Raw genomic sequence first — 22,690 nt, forward strand, 5'->3', positions numbered from 1 at the left:
TAATGAGCTTTTGGGGATTTTCAAAAGGTTAACAAGATTTATATTGTGGGATGTTTTTGCATGAAGCTATGAATCACTCCATGATGGCTCTTATTACTTAGAAGCGTATTTTTGAATATGCAGTTAAAAATATCACACTTGGTAAGTTCTAAGCTACAGACATTCTGGTTTAATTTTAACTTTTTTGTTTTAAACTTTAATGTTTTAAAAAGTGCTTTCAAAAAGTGCTGTATAAATACAAAAGTTTCAAAAGGCAAGTAGTGTGTATAACATTTTCTAATGTTTCAATTTTTTATGCAATTCTTTAATAATCTGTTGGGGTTTTCTTTCCCATCATGGGGGGAAAAAAGGCTCTCTAAAGAGTGGTTTTTATTTAGGAGAAACGTGAAGATCTTACATCTGTGTTTTTCTAAAGGTGTTTAAGTTTGATATTTACAACTCATGGATACCTGCTATATTTGCCAGATAAGATACACACATTTTTCCAAAAAATTTGGATCTGCTAGGATTTCACAGAGAACAGAGGGAAAAAAAAAAGCATGGGGTTTGTTGTTTTTTTAGCTTTGCAACATCTGCTAGCCATTTTCTTAAGTATGTTTCATTATGTTAGTGCTGATATTTTTTTCCTTTTCTATTTTTTTTTCAATAATCCATCAGTATACTTAGTCCCTTTCTGTAGTCATTTTATTTAAACCAGAGGTGCTTCTTTTTGTTAACTCATCTTTCTGAATTTTATTTCTGATGGGAACAGACTGCTGTGTTTAGAATTCTAAGTATCATTCTTAGACTGTGTAACACTCTGTTTCACTGCTGCCATCAGTTAGAAGGAGTGCATAGTGTTGTCAGTATAAAACATACTTTTTAATTTAGCAGACAAAAATCTTTTAAGATACTTAATTAAAAAACCCAAAATGTCCTTGTGTTTTTCTTCTAAGTCTTCTCCACTAGCATATAAAATAAAACACTTCCCTTTGCTGTGCTTGCCACACAAGTTGCAGCCTACCATTTTATGATCTTCATAAGCTTGACCACAGACTGCTGTTCAGTTCTTCTGATGACTGTATGTCACAGCAATGAATTTACACTACTTGTCCTTGATATGCAGTCTATATGTAGAGAGGACTGTAATTTTTGTGTGACAAATGTAAAGCTGTTGATGAACTGTAGGAAAGCTAGTATCCAATCAGGCATTTTCTGGTTTTTTTTTTCCATATAAACAAAATAGCTTTTTCATTCCCTAAATACATTTCTGATGATGTTCTTTAAAAGCATCAGATTTGCTACAGTGTTTATCATAAAAGACAACAAATGTTTAAGGAAATTTTTAAAGGTTGCTAAACATGAAGGCCAGACTTTCAGATCTGCTTTGTTACGAATGTAATCACATGTCTGAAAACTATTTAGAGCTGTACCAAGCTTCAGTTTATTTCAAGTTTTAAAGAATTCTCTCTTCATATCCCAGTTTGTCTGTCTTTCTGAAGAAGCCTTTGACTGCATTATTTGGGCAAACTTTATTTATTGATTTATTGTTTTTTGACTTTCACAAATTATGTATTTGTCAAGACTGCTAGTTTTAGTAACTTTTTTTACCTGGCCATTGCTCAAACCTCAGTCCTTGAACAGGAGGTGTTATTTCAAGATACAGGGCCTCTCTTTAAGCGATTCTAGAACTAAAATAGCTTGAACTGTTTTATCATCTTGAAAAAAACAGAGAGCTTCAATTATGTTCACATATCCCCAGGATTTGCTGTTAGTAAACAGTGGCCAAATATACTGTCAATTCCTCAGTGAGGAGGAGTGGAAGGTCCAGTGTGGAATTGAGGAAAGACCGTGTGAATTGATCTGAAAGCTCATGGCAAAAGCAGTACTCAGAATCAAGGTTTTATAAAACAGTGGTAGTGATTTGAAGTGATTTGTGGAAGTGATTTGAGTGATTTCCCAAATGATTTCACTGTAACTTACACATTTTTAAAGATCTATTTTATGGTATTTTGATGCATAATCTGGAAATGATGTTTTGGCTTCTCACTTTTATTTTAGTATGTTCCCAGGAATTAAAAGAATTCCCCAACATAATAGAAAGAGGGTAAAAATCTGTTAACATTCCCATGTTCACACAAGCAGTGGTCTGCAGAATGAGTCCTGGAGAGGTGGATCGCTGTCTGTTGGGCATCAAATTAATCTTGGTTTAAAACAGAGGGAGGTGGTGCTGCACGTAAGAGAGACAGGCACTGGAACTCTTGCCAAAGTGTGTTGTGAATGCAGGAAGTGTCTGCAAGAGGAGACTGGGCTGCACTTCAAAGAGAGATTTCTTTGGTGTTACTACAGTTTAGATAGGCTACAGGGGCTGGGGCAGTCCCTTGGGCTGACAGTAGTTGGGGATTGGGAGACTGTCGGTAGGAACTCCTATCTGCTTGCTTTGTTCTTACTCTTCCCCCGGGTAGTGCTCACGGCTCCTGTTGGAGAACAGTAACCAGGTGAGCCCTGTGGTTTGAACAGAGCTTTCGTGCTCAGGTATACCTTGTTCTCAGCAAAACTCCCATGTGTTGTACAGAACTATGAGAAGGTCAAATGCATTGGATAACATCACTTTTCTAGTTCCATTGTGTATCCTGGTATCTTACTGCTTTTTCCCATACAGCTTTGGTCATTCCTTCCTTTCAGTATTTTTATTGTAACTGTAGCTGTCACAAGATTCCATATTCAGGTACACAAATCCTATTCGTTTCTCTAAGGAGAGGGTTTCAGGTAGCTCTTGACATACCAAAACCCTGAAGCATCTTGCTTCTCTGTGCTTAGAACCTGCCTCTGGTTAACCTACAGACGAGCTGTCACATTCTTCTGGATATTCTTTTCCTCTCATTAATTTTTTCTTATGTTTAGAAATCTGAGCATAATGTCAAGCTCATGTTCTTGATGAGATAAGTATATGTCTAGTATTACTTTAATAGTTAATAGAAATTCAGTGTGTTTTTAAAAAGCCATTACACTGGTTCATACTGAGGAACTCATTAAGATAGCTGTCAGCAAGAACAAGGATAAAGCTATTACACTGTATATTGCAAGTTTCTTAATGTTACCTTTATTACATATGAAAAACTCTTTACAAATTGTAAATCTTGTAATTACATTTACAAAAATTATTGTAATATGTGCACACTCTTCTTTCATCATGATGTAATCTTTATCCAAAATATTGTTTGAAAATATTGAAATTTCATTTGTATTGAAAGCTGTATTCTAAAATGTAGTATTTAGATATTTTATAATATCACCAATGTGGTAACAGCGAGTAACAATACAACAGTCCTGGATTAAATAATCCTGGCACTGTTTGCTTCCACAAGCATACACATACACACACATGTTTCTGAAATACTGGGAATCACCTAGTGGTTTTGGTAGACATCACTAGTTCCACCTGCTAATTACAGTTCCTTTCTGTCATTGTACACTTTTTTCTTATAGTCACTGTCATTTTTACATTTTAAAGTTTAGGAAAGAAATCACATGGTCTCAAAGGTTTTATTTAGCACCTTATATGAAGGCAGGGTTTGCATATTTATAAAAAAGAATCTTGCTAGTCTGTATTAGCTGTGCTCCATCCTTCTGCTTACACAAGGATCACATGAACCTAGTTTAAAAGTTGTGAAACTCCATTGTGAAGTGTTTCCACGTTTGATAAGGAAGAATAAGAAGAAAATGCTTTGGTGTTATTTGGGAGAAAAGGGAAGGAAGGGAAAGGAGAAAAGGAGAGGCAAAGAGAAGAGGAGAGAAGCAAAATAAAGGAAAGAAAATAAAATGCCGTGAACTGACTGCAACATTGAGAATGACTGAAACTTTAGCCTTGTCTGGCACAGATAGTCTGACCATTCCCAGCACAAACACACGAAAACCTTACATGCTTTTACTTACAGTTACTTTGTGTGCCTTAAAATGCTTGTACAAAACATGAATCGGGTTTTAATTTTGCTGGGGAGGGGAGTGTCCTTTAACTGTAGTTTGCTTGCTTTTTTTTTCTTAAGTCATTAGGTAAAAATCATCTAGTGTTACTGGACTGGGTCCATACAAAGCTAGGCTGCTTGATCAACCTACTATGCACCCGTCGGTCCTAATCCTGATTACATTTGCCTTAGTTGATCTCTCTGAAGCCAACCCACTTAAATGTCCTTAGATGCTTGCATACTTCAATGTTTAAAAAAAAGTAAAGTGCTGTTGCCCTTGATGCACTGTTTTCAGCAAACTTCAAATATGAGAAGAGGCAAAACTTTATATAAGAATCAATTTTGTCAATCTTTGTGTTTGCAATCAAGTTAATGACATTTCAGAGACTGCTAATATATTCACCTACTGCTACTATTTTGATCAGCTACAGGTTGAAATTCTCACAGGCTGTAAGCATTTTTGGAATGTAAAATAACTTTTTGTTGTGAGAGGAAATATAGTTTTAACTGTAAAAATAGCAATCTTCTGACATCCTAAAACTTGTTGATTTACCTTTTGCCTTGAAAATAAGTGATAGCCTGCTGCTGAGGGTGAAAAAGAAATATTTGTACTGCCCCAAAAAGTGTGAGCAATGTAGACTCTGAGGAGCAGCGACTGATTGCCAGTGTGGTCACACAGCAGCTTTCATGACCGATGGGTCTAGCTGTCAACTGGAGCTACTGTGATATAAAGCAGTAATAGTAATAATACTAATAGAAATGCCAGCCTTGGGTGTAACAGGGCAGATCCCCAGCTGGGAAAAATGGGTGTAGCTCGCAGGGCACAGCAGGGAGGATTTAATGGGGTGCCTCAAGGGTCGTTGTGGTGAGCACAAGGTACAGGCACTCTTTTCAGTGTGCTTTTTGGTCCTATGCTCTGCACCCTGAGTTTTTGTCAGGGTCAAAGTTCAGGACAGATACACACCTCATTCCAGCAAGAAACACTGTCCTCCTGGCTGGCTGGCTACCATCTCCCATCTTTCTGGAAGAAACAAGCTATGACTCCCTTCTCTTGAGACGTACTAAAGAAGGGAGAGGCTTTTTGTATCTCTTCCTTTACCACTGTCGGCAGATACTAGTAAAGAAGTAGAGAAAAAAGCATATAACTGAGATGAAAACAAATTAATTGTTCCATTGTTTTTATAGTCCTTTATATAGTGACATTCAGGTAACACTGCATATCTGAGAACAGGCCAACCTTTATAATCACCCATAAGGAGTCTTTGTCACTGCCTGTAATAAACAACCTCTGAGGCATTCTCCTCACCTGTCCTTCTAGTTTAGCTCAATGGTCCCTTCATCTACTAAAACTTTTCTGCTTCTATAAAACAAACCTACCTTTAAAGACACTCTGATGGGAACTTGAGAAGGTTTTGAACTGTTGACTGCTCAGGTGCCAGTTATTGCTATGATGTGCTGTTTTTATATCTCTGAAATTACTTGAGGATTCCTTTACTTATATTGACAAGAAGAGCTTTAGACCCTTTTTATTAGTCCCTCTTTACTCTGAAATAGGGCCTGTGGTTTTAGTCATGATTCATCGCAGTAGGCTGTACTGCATTCTGCCTTGATTATAGCCATTTTAGCAGTAGCTAGAGGGAGAAAGGGATGCTTCTTTTACAATTAGGGAGCTCAGACAAAATTACATTATCATACTTTATCAAGGGTTTTGGTTTGACAAAACCAAGAGCAGATGTAGGAGATTTAAACATTCTCCGTTGCAAAAAAAAAAAAAAAAAAAAAAAAAAAGGCGCGCTTTTGAGAAAATCAGGCGTGATACGTTAAAACAAAGGGAGTAGAATAAATAATGTAGTCCTGTAGTGAAACTGTAATTTAACATTTTAATAAGCTGAATGGTAATTTAGGACATATATATCTGCTGCACCACAGTGTAGAAGGTACAAGAAAAGGAGACAAAATATGATACCCCTCAGTGGTACTTCCTTACAACTTAATCCTTGTCTAGCAAAATTTGAATGTAAAATGTCCCTGGTGACTGAAGGGAATTTGTGAAATAAAGTGGAAGCTTGTAAAATTAAATAAACTGTAGCTAGCATAGGAGTCAAAATAGTGAGACAAATTTCAGAGGGAACTGACAGGAAAAGAGAGGATAAAACTGCTTGATGTTGCATTAGCCTTTGTAAACTCTGCCTGGGCAAGTTCCAAATGGTAGAAGCTATAATAGAATCAGATTCATCTCATAGTTTAAATATGTCTAGAATCATATTTTAAAATCCTACAAATGCTTTGCAAACACAGAAATTGTAAAATATGTTTTAATTTTATTTTTTTAAGTTAAGGAGGGTTTTAGAGTTTCTTGCTAAACTTAATCTGTAAGCCTTGTGTGACATGCCCTCTGAATCCTTGGCAGAACAAAAGTTTTGCCATTGCAGTGAGTGTATGTTTTTTAATTAAAACCAAAGGTAAAGCAAATCTGCATAATATAGGCTAAAAGACAGCAAAGATGGCCTTTAATATCAAAGATAAATTTGGGAAAAAGATATAGAAGTTTTTGCCTAACAAGATTGAACCGCCTGGATCATGAATTGCTGATCTCATTTCCAGGTCCCATAGCAAGAACTGTGTAACTGAGGATATAACTGGCTTTTTAAAACAGGTCAAGAGTTGTGTATGGTCAGTGGGCTGCTCAAGAAATTGACTGCTCAAGTTATAAAGTACTTTACTTGTTTCAATTAATTTGCTGCATCTTTCCCTTTGGGCATAAAAACTTCTCATCTCTCTGTTTCTCATGTTGTGCAGGCACAACACGCTTGTCTGGCATTGCTTGTCATCTCATATTGCCTGGAAGTATCTATTTATGAGTGAACTACAGAAATGCCTGTATTTTTTATATATATATTGCACGTGCCTGGCTCTCGCATTTGTATAAAGATGCTGTATTATCCATGCAGGGGGATAACTAGAACGTGAAGGAAGACAGGGAAGAAGAGAGTAACCTTGTACTGAAGGGTATGTTATCTGAGGTTACACAAAACCTAGTGGAAGGGTGGGTTATAGTGCACATTACTCTCCATGCCAAAATAAGTGAAGTGGCCAAGTTCAGTTCAGATCTTATAAGTGAATTCTGTGTAGCTCCCAGAGGGTCTTACCAGAACAATCCAGTCTCTCCCTCTGAGCTTAAATTTATTATGAAGTCCAGAAGACATAAAAGTGTTCAAATTATGAAAAAATGTTTTATAGTCTGTTCTTTTAGTTTTTTAAAATTGCCTAGTACTTTCTGGGTTACTTTCACTATTCTATTTTAAATCTGATTATACTCCTACAAGTGATATTCTCTTGCCATATTACCTGCATTTAGTTTTCAATTTTACTAAGAAAACCAAGTCTGAACTAAGAGCAGATTTATAAAGCCAGAAGTAAGTAGGTAAGTGCAAATTCTGTAGTCAACTCAACTGCCTTATGGATTGGGGTCTGTGATGCCAGATAGTTTCTCATATTATTCTCATATTTGTTTGAGAATAATAAACATGTTATTGATGTCCAGCTGAGATACAGTGTGTAAAAAGAACACTCCCAGCAGAAAAAAAAGTATGTGTTACATTTAAAATTAAATAAGGTATTGAGGAAAGCTATATATACTATCAGGGACTAGCACAGAATAACAGTATTTCATACAAATCATAAAATTAAGTCTTCTGAATATGTCCAATATTAGGAATATTCCACTTAAGAGAAGTCTTAAAACTTTCAGAAACAGAAATACTATGATAAATCTGGTAACTGAAATCCAAAGTTATTTTTAATCATTTAATCAGGAAATTACAAACTTAGAATATAATAATGTGTATAGGAATTACTTTAGCGAGTGAAATGTATGTAAAATTAACTCTTAGGTCCATTAAAATAACAGAATCCTGCTATGATTAAAACCACAGTGGATATCACTTGTCGAATGTCTGGAATTTGCTATTTTCTATATGCAAGTTAGAAAGCTATTTTGTATTTGAATATTTATACATGTAATATAAAATAATTTCTTTAAACGTGGAATATAATCTCTGATGTGTCATTTCTATAGCATTTAGCTTTGCTACCCAAAAATAGAAAATGGTCTATATTTAGGTTTACAGATTTATCAACTAGTGCTATCTCAGTTTCTTCTGTAGCAAATAATAAATAAATTTGCCTAATCGTTATGACTAATTAGATCAAATCATGCAGCTTTCGTATTGTTCATTATCTACACTGGATCTAAATGTGCAAACTCCTGTGATAAAATTAGCGTCTCTGATAGTCCACTGTGACCACAACTAGAGAAAGGCAGTAGGTAGCAAAAGCGGAACTGCTAAGCATGCCCACATAAGAATGTCACACTTAGGTAACAGAGTGTCCCTCAGGTCAGCCTACGATAAGAGCAAAGTCAAACAAGGCTGAATCCTTGATGTTTTGTGTTTTAAGTATCTGAAAATTGTTCACGACCAGCCTCGACCTACAAGACCTCAAATGATCATACGGGCAAGGCAATAAATTGGTGGTAACTTGACCTGAGGCCCCTGTTGTAGTTGTGATGTTGTGAAAGTTGCATCTAGTGTTAGCCTGTCCACATAGATCTGCCTACTTGCTCAGGCTTCACAGACGGGAAAATTTTATATTTACTTGTACCGAAGGGGAGCTATGGTGACTGAATGGGCATGGCTGAAAGGCTCTGCATCGTATCAGTGCGGTCAAGTGGAGATGCATGGGAATACCACGGCATCAGGAGAGCTGGGGAACCGCTTTCCAAAACTCCACACCTGAGCAAGATTTTGGCAATGCCAACAGTTTGTAGCCCTGCAGTATTTGCCAAACATCCAAGATGTGGCCTCCTGTCATGGGACAGACTGATTCACCTTCCTGACAGAAATCAGAAATGGAATGTAGTGGGCATAGCAGAAAACCGTTTGTGTAGGAAAAGACACTCCAAAAATTATCATATCCAGAGGAACGGACAGCAGCTTTTGCAATGTCGACATGCTTCAACGTGGACTAGCACAATTTTACAGCCAGGCCATACAAAAGCAAACTTTCAAGTCCTGTCAAGTGCCCAGGAATACCAAAAAGAAGAAAAAAAGTGTAAAGGTAACTGGCATTATTATGCAGAGCACAGCAAATGCTGTATTAAAAAAAAAACACAACAGGTTGTTATATCTTTGTTTATGGTCACTGGTTTGGCCATTAGTAAAAGCGTTATTGGGGGGGAGGTATTTCTTGTTACCAATTTTTTTAATTTTTTTTTCAACAGGGATAGTTGTGATTTTTAGAATTCCTTTTTATTCAATTCAATAGCTTTGTGAAGAGCCCTGATGACAATGTGATGAGTACTTACTGGGATTTTCTGTGTGATACCTAGTATAGAATAATACCTATTCCTTTAGCCCCTTTAAAAATTTATTTGTCTCTCTCTTTATGGTTTTGATAAGCTGATCAAAAATATTTTCTGAACCTGGCCTTTTTAAATAAAGCACATCCTTGACACATTAAAAATGCAAAGGCAAATGAAAGCATTCTTTTACTGCTTTCAAGGTGTTCACCTCTCACCTGTTACTGTGTTGTTTGCCTTTTCTTCTTTCTTCTTATTAACCACCCCCAAAGCCTCAGTAAGTACATATACAGAACCCAAATAAATGGAGCTTCTTGTTATGAATATTCTTTGCCTCAGTAGTCAGGAGAATTGATCATTTTCTTTCAGGTAGCTTTTTGTGTTCATAGCAGGGCAGCACTGAAGGAATTCCTTTTAAGAATCACGGTTGCTTAGGTATTAGCACAAGTTTAGTGCTTAAGTTGTTTTTATTCCTTTTTAAAAATGGGTTAAATAATTCTTCATTGTTCTTCGCCTAAAAAATAATTACTGCATATTGGACGGAGGGACTACAAGATGTTTTCTTTTACTTAAGTCTTGCGTCACTCCAGGAAGAAAGATTACAGTGTCAGGCAGGATATCACCTCATGAAAAAGTTAAACTGGTCTAAGTACCTGATTTCTTTAGATTTAGTTGCTCTTTACCTCAGAATGCCTCTTTGCTAACAGATGTCAGGTGTTGATCGCTTTAACGTCTTACTAAGGGCTATCAGGAGGCTGCCAAACCCAGACAGTCCCACCCAAGAGTCTGTTAATTATGTTGTGTCCAGCTACATTAGCTAGCTTTCTGCTGGATCTTCTTTTTGAACAAATGCAACTTTTTACCTTGAAGTTCTCGTGTGGAGTTGTGGTAGGGAATGACTCCGAAAAGGTATATGTTTTTTAAGTATTGGCGGTGACTTTCTCAAGAGATCAGCTGTCTAATTAACTGATGTCTGCTAACAGGGTCTTCCAATTATGAGATGGGGAGACTTAACAAATTGGGTTGTCTGGGTCACAGGTCTATAATTACTCTTTGCAATATTTGCTCAGAGACAATCTTAAAAGTTGTCAAACACTATTCAAGAATATTGTTATCCAGTTTGTTGGCAAACTGCTCAAGGAGCAAATGCTTTCTGACAAGACTGTGTGCCACCTACATGTGTTGTGAATAGTGCAAGGAACTAGTGCAAGAAAAAGCCACTACAAACCCTGGAAGAGTCTTGATCATGAAAGAGCAAGCTCCATTCTCTTTTCACCAAATTTATTCAAGGTGTCAAATATTTTCAGGGAGAACTGGATTTGTAGTGAATCTGAACATTTAAATATAAACTATGACATTCTTTGTTATCCAAACAGACTAATGAGTCTGAAGTGTTTCAATAAAAGGCATATCACACTGGCATTTTATGAGTCACATACAAATTTACTGGCATGTCATAACCAACGTACAGCAGGTTTTGTGAGAGAAGCAGTTCTGGAGAAAGAACTAGCTTGAATACATGAGAAAAGAGGTGTGCTATTGTGTAAGATCTTCCTCAGGTTTAAACCAGAGGCAGCTAGTTTGAAGCTTGCTGCTTCTATTGCAAACCCAAAGAAATTCTTTTATGCCAGAAAGCTTTAGCTCTTTTTCCTCAACTGTATCACTTGCTATAATAAATATAGTGTAGACAAAATGACAAATTTTAACATCTTTGATTCCACTGAGACATACACTAGGAACTGTCAAATGCTATTGTAACTTTACAGCACTAGAATTCCATAATTCTACATGCTTTATGATTTAGTCAGAAGTAGAGTTTTCAAAATAAGATAAATACTATATAGAGTTAATTTTCTGTTGTTGTAAGTGCTCAGTATTATTTTGGATTCTGATGTTTGAGGTGTTTTTTTTTGTTTAATCTGTAACGCTAAGACCCATGAGTGTCAGAACTGATGTGATAAGCTGATACCTGGATTCCTAAAATATTGTTTGGAGCCCTCAGCACCAGAAAGACACAAACCTGTTGGAGTGGGTCCAGAGGAGGGCCACAAAAATCATCAGTGGAATGGAACACTGCTCCTATGAGGACAGGCTGAGAGAGACGGAGTGGTTCAGCCTGGAGAAGAGAAGGCTGTGGGGAGACCTTATTGCAGCCTTCCAGTACTTAAAGGGGGCTTTTAAGACTTTTTGCAGGGCCTGTTACAATCGGACAAGGGATAACAGTTTTAAGCTAAGAGAGGGTAACTTTAGAGTATATCTAAGGAAGACATTTTTCACAATGAGGGTGGTGAAACACTGGCACAGATTGCCCAGCAATGTGGTAGATACCCAGTCCCTGGAAACACTCAAGGTCAGGTTGGATGGGGTTCTGAGCAACCTGATCTGGTTGAAGATGTCCCTGCTTATTGCAGGGGGGTTGGACTAGATGACCTTTAAAGGTCCCCTCCAACCCAAACTATTCTATGATTCTGTTATTCTGTGTTTGCATAGTCATATTTTTGAGGGACCATTTTGAGTCTTTGATCATAGTTCATAAAGTGAATGAATAAGGTAGTGCAAATATGTACATTAAAGAGATGTGGTAACTCATCATGTGGGCACAGAGATAGCTGTATTTGACAAATGATGTGTGTTGCAAAAGCCACATTAGTACTTCTGCTCAAAAGCTGTTACAGTTTTCAGTATATTTTCTTCATGATACAAAAAGATAGGGACTGTCTGGGATGTGTCGCATGTTACGTGGTGTGAGTCATGAAAGTGCAGATGTGTGTTCTTGAAGAGCTGTGATGTAATTTTTTTTTCCCATAACCTTCATCAGAGGTGACTGAGAAAATGGCAACAAGAAAATTGATAAACAGGAAAAATAACAGTTATTTTGTAACACGCAAAAATACGTACAAGTAGGAGCTGGTAGTACAAGTGTACATAACTGTTAAGAGTTCAGAACAATATGTTTAATCCTTGCAAATACATGTTCAAATGTGAAAAACTTTTGACCAAATACTGGATTTTTATTCATCTGTATGCATAAAGTGTGAAGATCCTTCCATTTGGTCCTTTAGAAGCGGCACTCTGCCCTGACTAATTTGAATGCCCTGCAGTACCTCCCGTGTACTGACACTGCTGGATCTCTTAGAAGTGGTGTGTAGGGGCCCTAAGTGCAGCATTGAGATAGCCAGGACTCTAGACCAGGTGCGCATGGTTTGGAAACCATCGGGAGAATATGACTTTTGCGGGTAACATGCCACCACCACATTCATGCAGATAGCAGAGGTACACAACGGAGTGGATTGCACTGAACGACACCTTTTTTTTGTGTGTCAGGGATCTCGGTTGGTTGGGGTGTACTGTTGGGAGGATCATCCACAGGAATACTGTCTTGCCTTAACATTTCTGTGGGTTCATTTTGGTGGTTTTTGTAATTGAGTTCAGTCACAAGAGAAGTGCAGCTTGCTGGGTCATTTGATGGTTCATAATTGAAAGTTTTAGTAGGAATTTTTAAAACAGGAGTCAACAAAGAGCTGCACAGTCTAGTGTAAGGCAGTCTCGCTTGCAGACACCTTTCAGTCATTCTCGGCCTGACTTTTGCCCTCCCAGTGTATCACCACTGACTGCACTACACTTACTTTTGATTTACACCAAGGTGAGTATTTCAAAACCTTTGGAGCATTCAAGACTCATGTTCAGCAAGTAATTTCTGCCTTTTTTCATACAATGAACTGACACCTCAGACTATGCAGGGTTCAAACTTTAGATCCTCTTCTGCCGCAGTATCAAAGGTTCTGTTTTATCACTGGCCTGTTTGCTCGCACTGGAGATTTTATTCTGCTAGTGATTAATTTCCATGTGTTCACATAATCAGATACTTCTGAACTAATAAAATTCCAAGTGTGATACTATATTGCTGAAGGCAGTGAAAGCTCAACATGACGTGATTTAAAAACTCTAATATTCAAGTCAGAATACAGGACACAGAAAAGCTGTTAATATTATTTTCTACTTCACTTTCAGACTGTTGATAAAGACCCCGTCTGACTGCCTTTTATGAAATTCTTTAATTGAAAATGATACATGAAAGGGATCTGCAGGATTGGCCCCTAAGAGATTAAAATGGAAATATTTTAGGAATATTTCCGTTTTAATAAGGATGTTAAATCTTTGCCATGTTTTTTTGAACTGATTTGTTTCCAAGGGAACAACAATCTGCCATGCTACAAACCTCTTCAATGTTAGCACATTACGGGTAAGGAACCCCCATTCCCTGGCAGTGTTTATGATTTTTTTTTTTTGTCAGAAAAGGCTCTCATCCATTTTTCTCCTCATTGTCCACAGTTTCATGTAATTTAATTTCCTTGCCATATTACAGTAATTCTGACAAAAATAGTATATATGACACATTTCTAAGCATTATTGACATAGCAATAGCAAATAAAAAATGACTGATGGATTTATTTTGGAACAGAAAGTAAGTCACAGGCTGTGCCACGTCGAGATACCATAGCTGCAGGTGCCGTCCTGGCTGGGATGGCTCTGTCTACACACAGTCTCAATTCTTTTTAGCTTTTCAGTAACAAACCTAAATCAAATCGGGGGAAAAGAACAATAGAAGAGAAAATCCATCGGAATTTTGACTCATCTGGTGAAACAAATCCACATGGGGAAAAATACCTATTAAGAATTTAAAGCCTAGTTCTACAAAGCTTTTCTGTGTGGTTTAAAAGTATCTAGGTATTCTGCTGTGCTAACCTGTAAAATACAGCCTCACCTCTGTGCAAGCTCGCACATAAATTCTTGCTGGCTGTACAGGAGATCGTTCTGTGGTAAATTAACAACTTGCATGTTGCACTTGTGGAATGTTTTCTTTCTGGGGAGTGTAGAGAAGTAAGCTCAGCAGATTGTATGTGTTATATTTGTATGTACTACAATATTACCAACCGATCACATACATGGGTAAGGTTTGGGGGTTTCTGTGTAAACAACCGTTGCAGAGTTTCTTAGGAAACACAGGCATGTTTTTGTGAAGTGCTGAACATCCATTCTTGAAAAATCAGACCTTGCCTAAGACTTGCTTTTTATCACAGACAAAATCACTGTTTGTAAAATCGAGATCATGGGCCTGAGCTGAAACAAAAATTTACTTTTATTGTGTGCTTTTTCACATTGTATTTCACAATGCTATTTGTTGAGTTAGATCTTCGGTAAAAACGGCATGGAGAATGAGAGTTCATTTGTGTTTTACATCTGGGATTTCAGTAATTATTGGGGCACTTCATTAAGTAAGATGTTAGTTTAAATTATCGGAGTTTCAGCAGAATAAGTTCATTTTGAAGCAACTTCATTGACTTTGGTAGAATTGATCTTGATAGTGTTCATTCTGACTTACTAAATGTATTATTACTTTCTGAGCAAGTTAATAACAAATGTGTGTTAAAGATGCTTCTTTTATAGTTAGAGGGGAAAAAAAATCCAAGCATGAATTTTAACTTCTCTGATCATCAGAAGCACCTACCCTGAATTCCGTTAGCCTGCACATTAGATATTAATTGGCAATGCTTCTTATTTAGATAGGTTAGTTGCGGTTGTATGTTGGAAGGGAGAACATTTCTCTGTTGGCTGTTTGCATTAGACTGAAAAGTTAACAATATTGGATAGGGAGAAATATGTACATGTCATGCCCAGTTCTTACTTATTTCACTGAGCTTTTGAGGACTGTTTAGGTGTATACTTAAGATCCTAGATGCAAAAGGGACAACCTACATGGTAATTTTGGCAATCCTGTGGATTGTTTAAAACGAGTGAAATAAGAAAACTTAGACCTCATTATCAAATCAGTAATAATTCTACTTCCTAATAATAAGAGCCATTAAAGAGGGATACTGTCTTGTTACTGACTTCACGACTTTTACCATATTTTAGCTGTACTGTGAGGAAAAAACTTACTTTGCCTCATAAAAAACAAATAGCAGCTAATGAAAGTTAAAAGTAAAATAATTTCTTTTAGATAAAATGAACAGCTGGTTAAACAAGATACATTAACAATGTTGAGGTTTGGGGTACATTAAGCAATTATAAGATCATACAGTTTTTGTTGTAGTGACACTGACATATTCATAGCTCTTAGGTGAGCCAAAATGAGCAAAAAACCCTCCTTAGTCAGTCTGTTGTCAAAAAAGATACACCTCCAGAAGTAATTCATTACTAAAACATAAAAGATAACAAAGCAGAATAGCAAAGCAATTAGCTTATTGATAATATTTACGCAGTGTTCTTTTTGCTGATTACATTATTTTGAAGCTTCCCACCTGTTGAACTTGATAGAAATTACCTTCCAAAATCACAGAAGTTTAGAAAAGCTGCTTTCCCATAAATGCATTATCAGGCAGTGGGGAGGATTGTGTTATGTGTGGAAGGCTGGGGAGATTCATGCATGTAATTCTGTAAAACAAAATCAATAAACCTGATGACAGATTAAGTTGCTAAATTTTGTCAAACTAGACTACTGTTTGGGTCATCAGCACAGCACTATTGGATTTTCTATGGTTTAATGCTGAAAAACAGGATTATTGATTTTAGGATTTTCAGCGTATCCCCTCTGGGAGTTCTTAAGCAGTCTTTATAATGCTTCACACTTAAGTTGACAACTGCAGTGACATAACTGTGTCCTCGCCTTAGTAATCATTTTCTAATCATATTGGAAAAGGCTGGAAATGGTTTATAAAATGATTATTCCAGACAAACGGGGGAGCAGGAGGGTTGTCGGGACGTCGCTTCTTTGTCTGGTGGTCATTGCTACCTGCCTGCCATCTTCCCTTGGAATTAACTTACAGTCACAGATTAAGACCTTTGACTGTCATAAATCTGCTTCCCAATATGTTTGACTGGCAGGGGACTTCACAAGCCGTCCCAATATAAATAGGATTTTAGTACATCAGGTGCTGCTCCAAAGTAAAATGGGCTGTTTTGCAGTCGACTTCGTTGGTGTATATTCATTGCTCCGTTCCATGTGTATGCATGCCTGCATATGTATGCATGTGTGTGTGTACGTAAAGTAGAAGCTGAGATAGGGTAACAAAATGAACTACTGTATGCAAGAAATATATGAAGTGCACCCAGCTGCTGGTAGCAACTGCTACATGCAGTCCACTGATTATTGCACATATATCGAAGATAATCAGGGTTACAGCAGTTGTGATGCTCAGGTCCTGCACAGTAACAACATATATATGGAACAGGCCTGGGCGGTGAATCAGCCTTATACCTGTAGTTACCCTGGAAACGTGTTTAAAAGCGAGTACTCTGACATGGACATGGCCCTGAATCAGTACAACCAACCTGAATATTTCACCGAAGAAAAACCTACTTTTTCTCAAGTGCAGTCGCCATCGTACTCTCAGAAGAAAGGTAGGGGCAATTTATTTAAATAACAACAACAACAAAAAAATCTCTGGTTTTGTTTTTGTTTTGCTTTAAACTTGCAGTTTCATCAGTTGGCTGAGATACATCTTTGAATGTGAAGGCTGCCTGTTCAAAATTGAAAGCAGCAGTAACATAGGTTGCTAGGTGATTGTAAGGTTTTCTGTGAGCAATGAGGATTTCCAAGCACTTTTTCTTGATCTATAAAAGACATTTGCAAATATATTGCTTGTTTTCTGCTTTCTGGGGCTATTAAGTTCATTTGCTATTCACCAGTGAGCTAGATAAAGTTTGTCTTCTGAAATGTCGTCATTATGTATTCTGCATCTTAAAGCTGTGTTTCTGATTACATACAAACAATTTGTGGGGGTCCTCATTATCAGTAAATGTGAACTCTGTTTACTCAGCAACTCGGGCAAAATATTTTGAAAACAGAACTGTAAATATGTATGGGAAAATGATTATGTTTAATAGAGTTACTGTCTTTTAAGCAAAAACCATGTCGTTTCTGATTATGCAAAGCAAAAAAGACTGAAAATTCAATAATAGATCTATGCAAGAAAGACTATTCTGCATCCCAAAAGTTGATCTAATCAGTATGTTTGTGAGAGAGAATCGGAGTGCAATATCCGCTCCCTCAGGGTTAAATCATTGCCTGTTTTTAGAATTTATTCTTGTGCTTTCAAGTAAGCAAAGCAGGTTCAAAAAGAGCCCAAAATACCAACAAACACTTGGAAATGTTTTCGGTGTTGATTTGCTCTGAACTCAGACAAGCAAACTGATGCATGCAGAGTATACGTTCTCTGTGTTTCTTCAAAATCGCATTATTAAAGAATAAAAATACACAGTCTGTTGTACCAACATGATGTCCTTTTTTCTGTTAAGACCAGATTTTCTGTATGCAGTTATCCAAAACCCAGATGACTCTGATGTAACTAGGTAGAGAGAGAAAACACCATTTACTACTTTTAAAGTGGCTTTGTAGTAAAAAGTAGACTGCTCAATCTTACTAACTGCATGGAAAACTGAAATGTTTTCCTTTGTGCAGGCAATATTCATTAGCACTTAACTTAGTGTCAACTGCAAAACACTGTCCAGTAGAAAAATGTCTTTATTGTATACGTTGAGCAGCATTGTATTTCATAATAAAGGACTTTTTTTTTTTTTTATCCTCTTTTAGAAAGCTGTAAGAACATGATAAAATTGTAGACTAAATATGTAGTTGTGGATAATGCATGCTTTTGTGTTTTGCAACATTATAAATGCTTTTTAAGGCTATTTATCTGCTATTGGGTTTTAACTGATGAATTTATAACTATTTGTAGACTTTTCCTATGTCTTACTTTCAGATAAAGAAAAATAGTACTCAGGAATAACTTAGCAAAAATAAAGACTTGCTATTGCAAAGTCAGTGAAGTAATATATTTTTCATAATGTTAAAGTTTATAAATAATAATTGATATACCTAGATCAGAGCTTGAAGTTATTTCAGTACTCAGACACCTGACATCTGCTCTGTTTAAAGTTCTTGTAGCTGTCTGGTTGAAAGAAACAGGGTTGTTTTTAAAAGCTACTTGTCTGCCCTTGCTTTCTACTACCTCAGTTTCACTAAGAAATGGCAGTGAATTTTGGTGGAAGCCAGCTCTCAAGCGGACTTTTAATTGATCATTCACGGAGACTGAGCAATGTGCTTTGGGATTCTTTAAAGCCTTATTACTGTGATAATCAATAAAAAGTTGCCTCCCTTCTGTCAAACCTTTTCAAATGCTGAGTTTGTTAAGCAGAAGAGATCTAAACTGTGTGGGACATGTGCTTCTTCTCTTTTTTTTTTTTTTTTTAATTTCCATCTTTTAACCAAGCTATCATAAAACTAACGAATCTTTTAATCCTGTCCTAAGAACAGAAGGCTCTACACAGGGCATGTGTGTCTTTATTGATCCAGAATTGTTTTGGGGGGGGGACAAGGGAGTTTGTTAGAGAAGCCTTGGTAATAGCCCATTAAAGCAAAATTAAGTCCATAAGCAGGTGTTCATGAGGAGTTTTGATTGTCACAGTTGGTATTTCTGTTAGTCCCCGGAAATTTGTAGTAATCTCAATAATACACTGTTCAAATCAGACTGTACTTTTCAGTAGCACATGGAGCCTTTTCCTATCAGAACTTTTGCTAGTTATTAAATGGTTGAAGTCTTCTTTTCTCTCTGGGAAGGAAAAAGCATCAACATTAGATGCTCAAAAAATTATCATTTATGAAGGGGAGTTTAATTACTTCTCTGTCGTTATGACACTTTAAGAGAATTCAGAAAATAACTTGAAAAAACAAGAACCAAAGACCCCAACAATGTGTCACTAAAGGAAAAAAAAAGTAGTATTTAGAAAGTATAGCCAGTTATTCTAAAATATAAGAAAGCTCTTAAGCTGTTCCAGTTATTACAGTACATTAAAAACTATTACTTTCTGATTATCTGTCACAAATTCTGATGAAAGACCTGAATTTTAAAGGAAAAAATTGTGCTCCAGAAAATCAAGAGGTGGAGGTGTGCTTTTAGCTTTGCATCTGCTTGTTGCTCTGTTATCTTTTGTGCTGTAGTGTACGCTGTTAAAAGGTAGCAGCACAATACTCGTGCAATAGCTTACTGCTTTATTAAGGAAGCCCTTTTGGACCTGACCCTACCATAGGAGACAGGCAACCAGATACATTTTGTTTTCTACATGAGACTGTGAAATCTGATGAGCAGAACAGGGCTCATCATCGTGAGAACAAGGTGCTATTCCCTGTTTAGTCCCAGAGAGCTTAAACGGGAGTATTTTTCCTCTCTTACGGTGCTGCTGGCCATGGTGAGCTTGCAGAACTGCACGCTGGATGGGTGATGCTCCAGGGGAGCCCATGCCACCCTCCCCTTGCGCAGAGGCTGAGCAGACAAGCAAAAGTGTCCCCGTGTCTCCTCACGCTGCCCGAACAGTGAGGAGGAGTACCCAGTGACAGGGCGGAAGTAGTGCAAATAGGGAAAGTACAAAAGAAATACGTACAGAGGTCCGGAAACCTCAGTATCCCTACGTTTGGTGTGTGTGTGGACTATTTTGGTCATTTGGACAACATGGGAAAGAGGTCTGCAAAGTTAAAACCGGGATGAGAGTTGGCTTTTGCTTCCCTTTGCACAGTCATTTCCCAGACAAAGTTAACGAAAGATGCTCGGGGGTGTCTATGAAGTTAGGCTTTAACTTCAGACTCTGTGGGGTCGGACCAGAAGTAACCAGGGGCTACCCCCCAAACCAGGAGTTCACAAGTGGGAATCCTTGAGTCGGGCTTGTAGCAGTACCAGCTCCTCAGCCTGCATCTCACCTTGCTTCTCAGAAACAAGGTAAGGTTAATGCCATCTCTTTAATGGCTCTTGGTATGTTGGGAGAATGGGGCTTTCAAAGTTATTATTGTTGTTGTTATAGTAATTGTACTTATCATTATTATTTCCCTTTATATTTTCTTAGGCAATTTACATGCAGCTGAGAGTATGTATTGTATGGCTGCTAGAATGTGCGACTGAATTAGTCCAAACTGAGTTCTCAGCGGTGTGAAGACATTACGGTACTTTCTGAATAGAAAATAAAACATGGAAGTTATGTCAAAATGTCTTCTCATCGGCGCAGGGAGTGATGATATGCGGCGTCTGCATATAATCAATTTACAAAAGCACTTTGTCATCTTGGCCTTTGCAGCAGAGCAGCTCCCACTATGTTAACAATTACTTTGGCCTTAAAAATGATTAATTTTGCTCTTGACCACCCATCTAAGAAGATAGCACTGATCAGAAAAATTGCATCTGATTCAGCAAATCATTAAGCATTTAGAATTATGTTTCTTTTTCAATAAAAGTGTCAGTGGAAAAAGTGTTTCCAGCTCCTTTACTCTAACCTTTCCACAGCCAGATGAGGGATGGGAAAGTGAACTAAGTCATGCTTTGCTTTTGCATCAGTAGTAAAGCTGATGTCCAGTGAGGCTTAGATTTCTAAATAAGTTACTTGCAATACTAAGGTATGGTCTCTAAAAACATCTAAGTAATTTTGGGGGAAAAAAATTGCATGGTCTGACTCTTACAGTAGTGCATTTTGTACCTGTAGTTAGTAATGGATGCGAGTACAGTACCGATCACAGCAGTTTAAGTGGTAACACAGTTTGGACTAAAATTTTTTTTCAGCACATCTGTGCAAAATGCACTACTGTTGATAAGGTTTCTAACTCATCCCAAAGAAGTCATTGAGGGAGAAGAGACTATAAAAATGTTGCAAATTCTATCTTTGCAGAATCTCTTGCCAAATTTTAGTAAATCCATAAATCAAAGAATGTCAATAAAGATCAAAATTGCAGACAAGCAAGCCAGTTGGCTAACAAGAATTGTGTGAGTCTGTTTAACAACATTCTCGGTGCTTCCAAGCTCGATGGCGATTTTTCTCAGTGGGAGTAATTTAAAGAAAGCAGGAAGGGATCAGTGTATCATCCCAGCCTTTCAGATCAACATTGATAATAGCACAAACAAAAATGGAGTATGATTTTTCTCACTCGACTCTATGCTTTCTTTGATGAACACTCTGTTGAAGCTTTTTCTACACAAGTGTATCAAGGGTGATATCTGAGTGGTGCTTGTAATTTTTTTTATAATTTGCAAAGAGTTACAGTGTGATTATGGAATTGGTAGAACAGCAGTACGAATTTTCTTTTCAGTTCTAATGCAGCTGGAGATTCTTAAGGTAGTAATTAATTTCATCTTTTTCATTTTCATACTGCAGTGTCTAGTAAGTGAATATGAGCTTACTGTAAATCCTAAATTCCTCACTTTAGTGAGTGGTCTCTAGTTAGGCAAACCATACCAGGTGGAGGAAGAAACAATGTCAGGGAATATATTTACTACATCACTCTGCCAGTGTACAGTGAAAATCAAAATACTGAATAATGGTCTTAAAACAGAAGTGTCCTTGTGCAATAGCAAAAAATGGCTTTTTCTTCTTGTAAGGTATAAGCCTATGGTGGATCAGCAACAAGCTAATAAGGAACATCTGGTATGCAGACATAATTTGTTTGTCTCGATGCCACTCATATCCCTGTTAGGTAGTCAAATACGGTTTGGGTCCTGGAGTTTTTTTAAGGGGTGGTGTAAACCCTAAGCCAATATTACAATATCTGTACAGAGACCTGGAGATGTAAAGTCTGTGCAATGATACTTTAGCAAAACTGAAATCGGTTCTTGACTTTTCTCAAAACGTGCTTTTTTTTTTTAATGTGTGCCAGGTACAGAGGGGAAAAAAAGTACTCTTTTTCAGGGGTTGTTTCATTTTAATAGCTTTTCTTTGCCTTGTTGCGGGGGGGCAGGGCAAGAATAGCCACCCAGTGTCATTTGTGTCTCTCCAATCTGTTACGCTGTGCAGGGTCACATATACTGCTTTAAGGTATCATTCCTGCAAATGGTAATTTGAGAGTGTAGGCATACAGTATTAATGAAACAGAGTACCTCAGATGACTGCATAGGTTAGCAGATCTCATTCTGTCCTTATGGCTGCTGGGGCAAACTCATTGCGCATTTTCCTATTGAAGGGAATTGTTTCTTGCCATACCGCTACAAACCTACAGTTACAATTTAAAATATACTGTAAATCACCATCAAGATTGGTTGTAATGGATTATACAACATATTCTTCTAGATAGGAGCAAGTGGTTCTGCTGGGTACTTAGCCTTGCCAAGACAGTAAGATTAGGCGGACTGGCAGGTGGGAGTCTGGGGAGCAAAGGAGTTACTTTAGGCTGCAGGGGAAACACCAGACATGGCAGGTCAAGGTCATTCAGTGGTCATTCTCCACTCAAAGCAAAGGTCCAAGGTGGGCATTAGGATGAACAATGTCAAGTCGTACTTGACAGATAGTTAACTTTGAGGATCGTATGGGATGCACCAAATGATAGTCCATGAGGGTGCTAGAATACAGCAGATAG

The 22,690-nt window shown here is 37.4% G+C and overlaps 1 protein-coding gene across 2 annotated transcripts in view; it reads left to right on the plus strand.

Moving 5' to 3' along the window:
* The window catches only part of LOC104623543 (thyroid hormone receptor beta), a 48,393-nt gene that overhangs the window by 4,454 nt on the left and 21,249 nt on the right, over positions 1 to 22,690 (plus strand). The window contains exon 1 of one of the 2 annotated variants that reach the window (XM_010290669.1): positions 16,358 to 16,704. The exons of the other annotated variant lie outside the window; for it this stretch is intronic. Coding sequence (XP_010288971.1) covers positions 16,377 to 16,704 — 328 coding nt within the window. The 5' untranslated portion in view covers positions 16,358 to 16,376. Of the gene's footprint in view, positions 1 to 16,357; positions 16,705 to 22,690 lie in introns of those variants that run through there. 2 annotated transcript variants of the gene reach the window in all.

Source organism: Phaethon lepturus, unplaced genomic scaffold (genome assembly GCF_000687285.1).
Source record: "Phaethon lepturus isolate BGI_N335 unplaced genomic scaffold, ASM68728v1 scaffold837, whole genome shotgun sequence".
NCBI lineage: Eukaryota > Metazoa > Chordata > Aves > Phaethontiformes > Phaethontidae > Phaethon > Phaethon lepturus.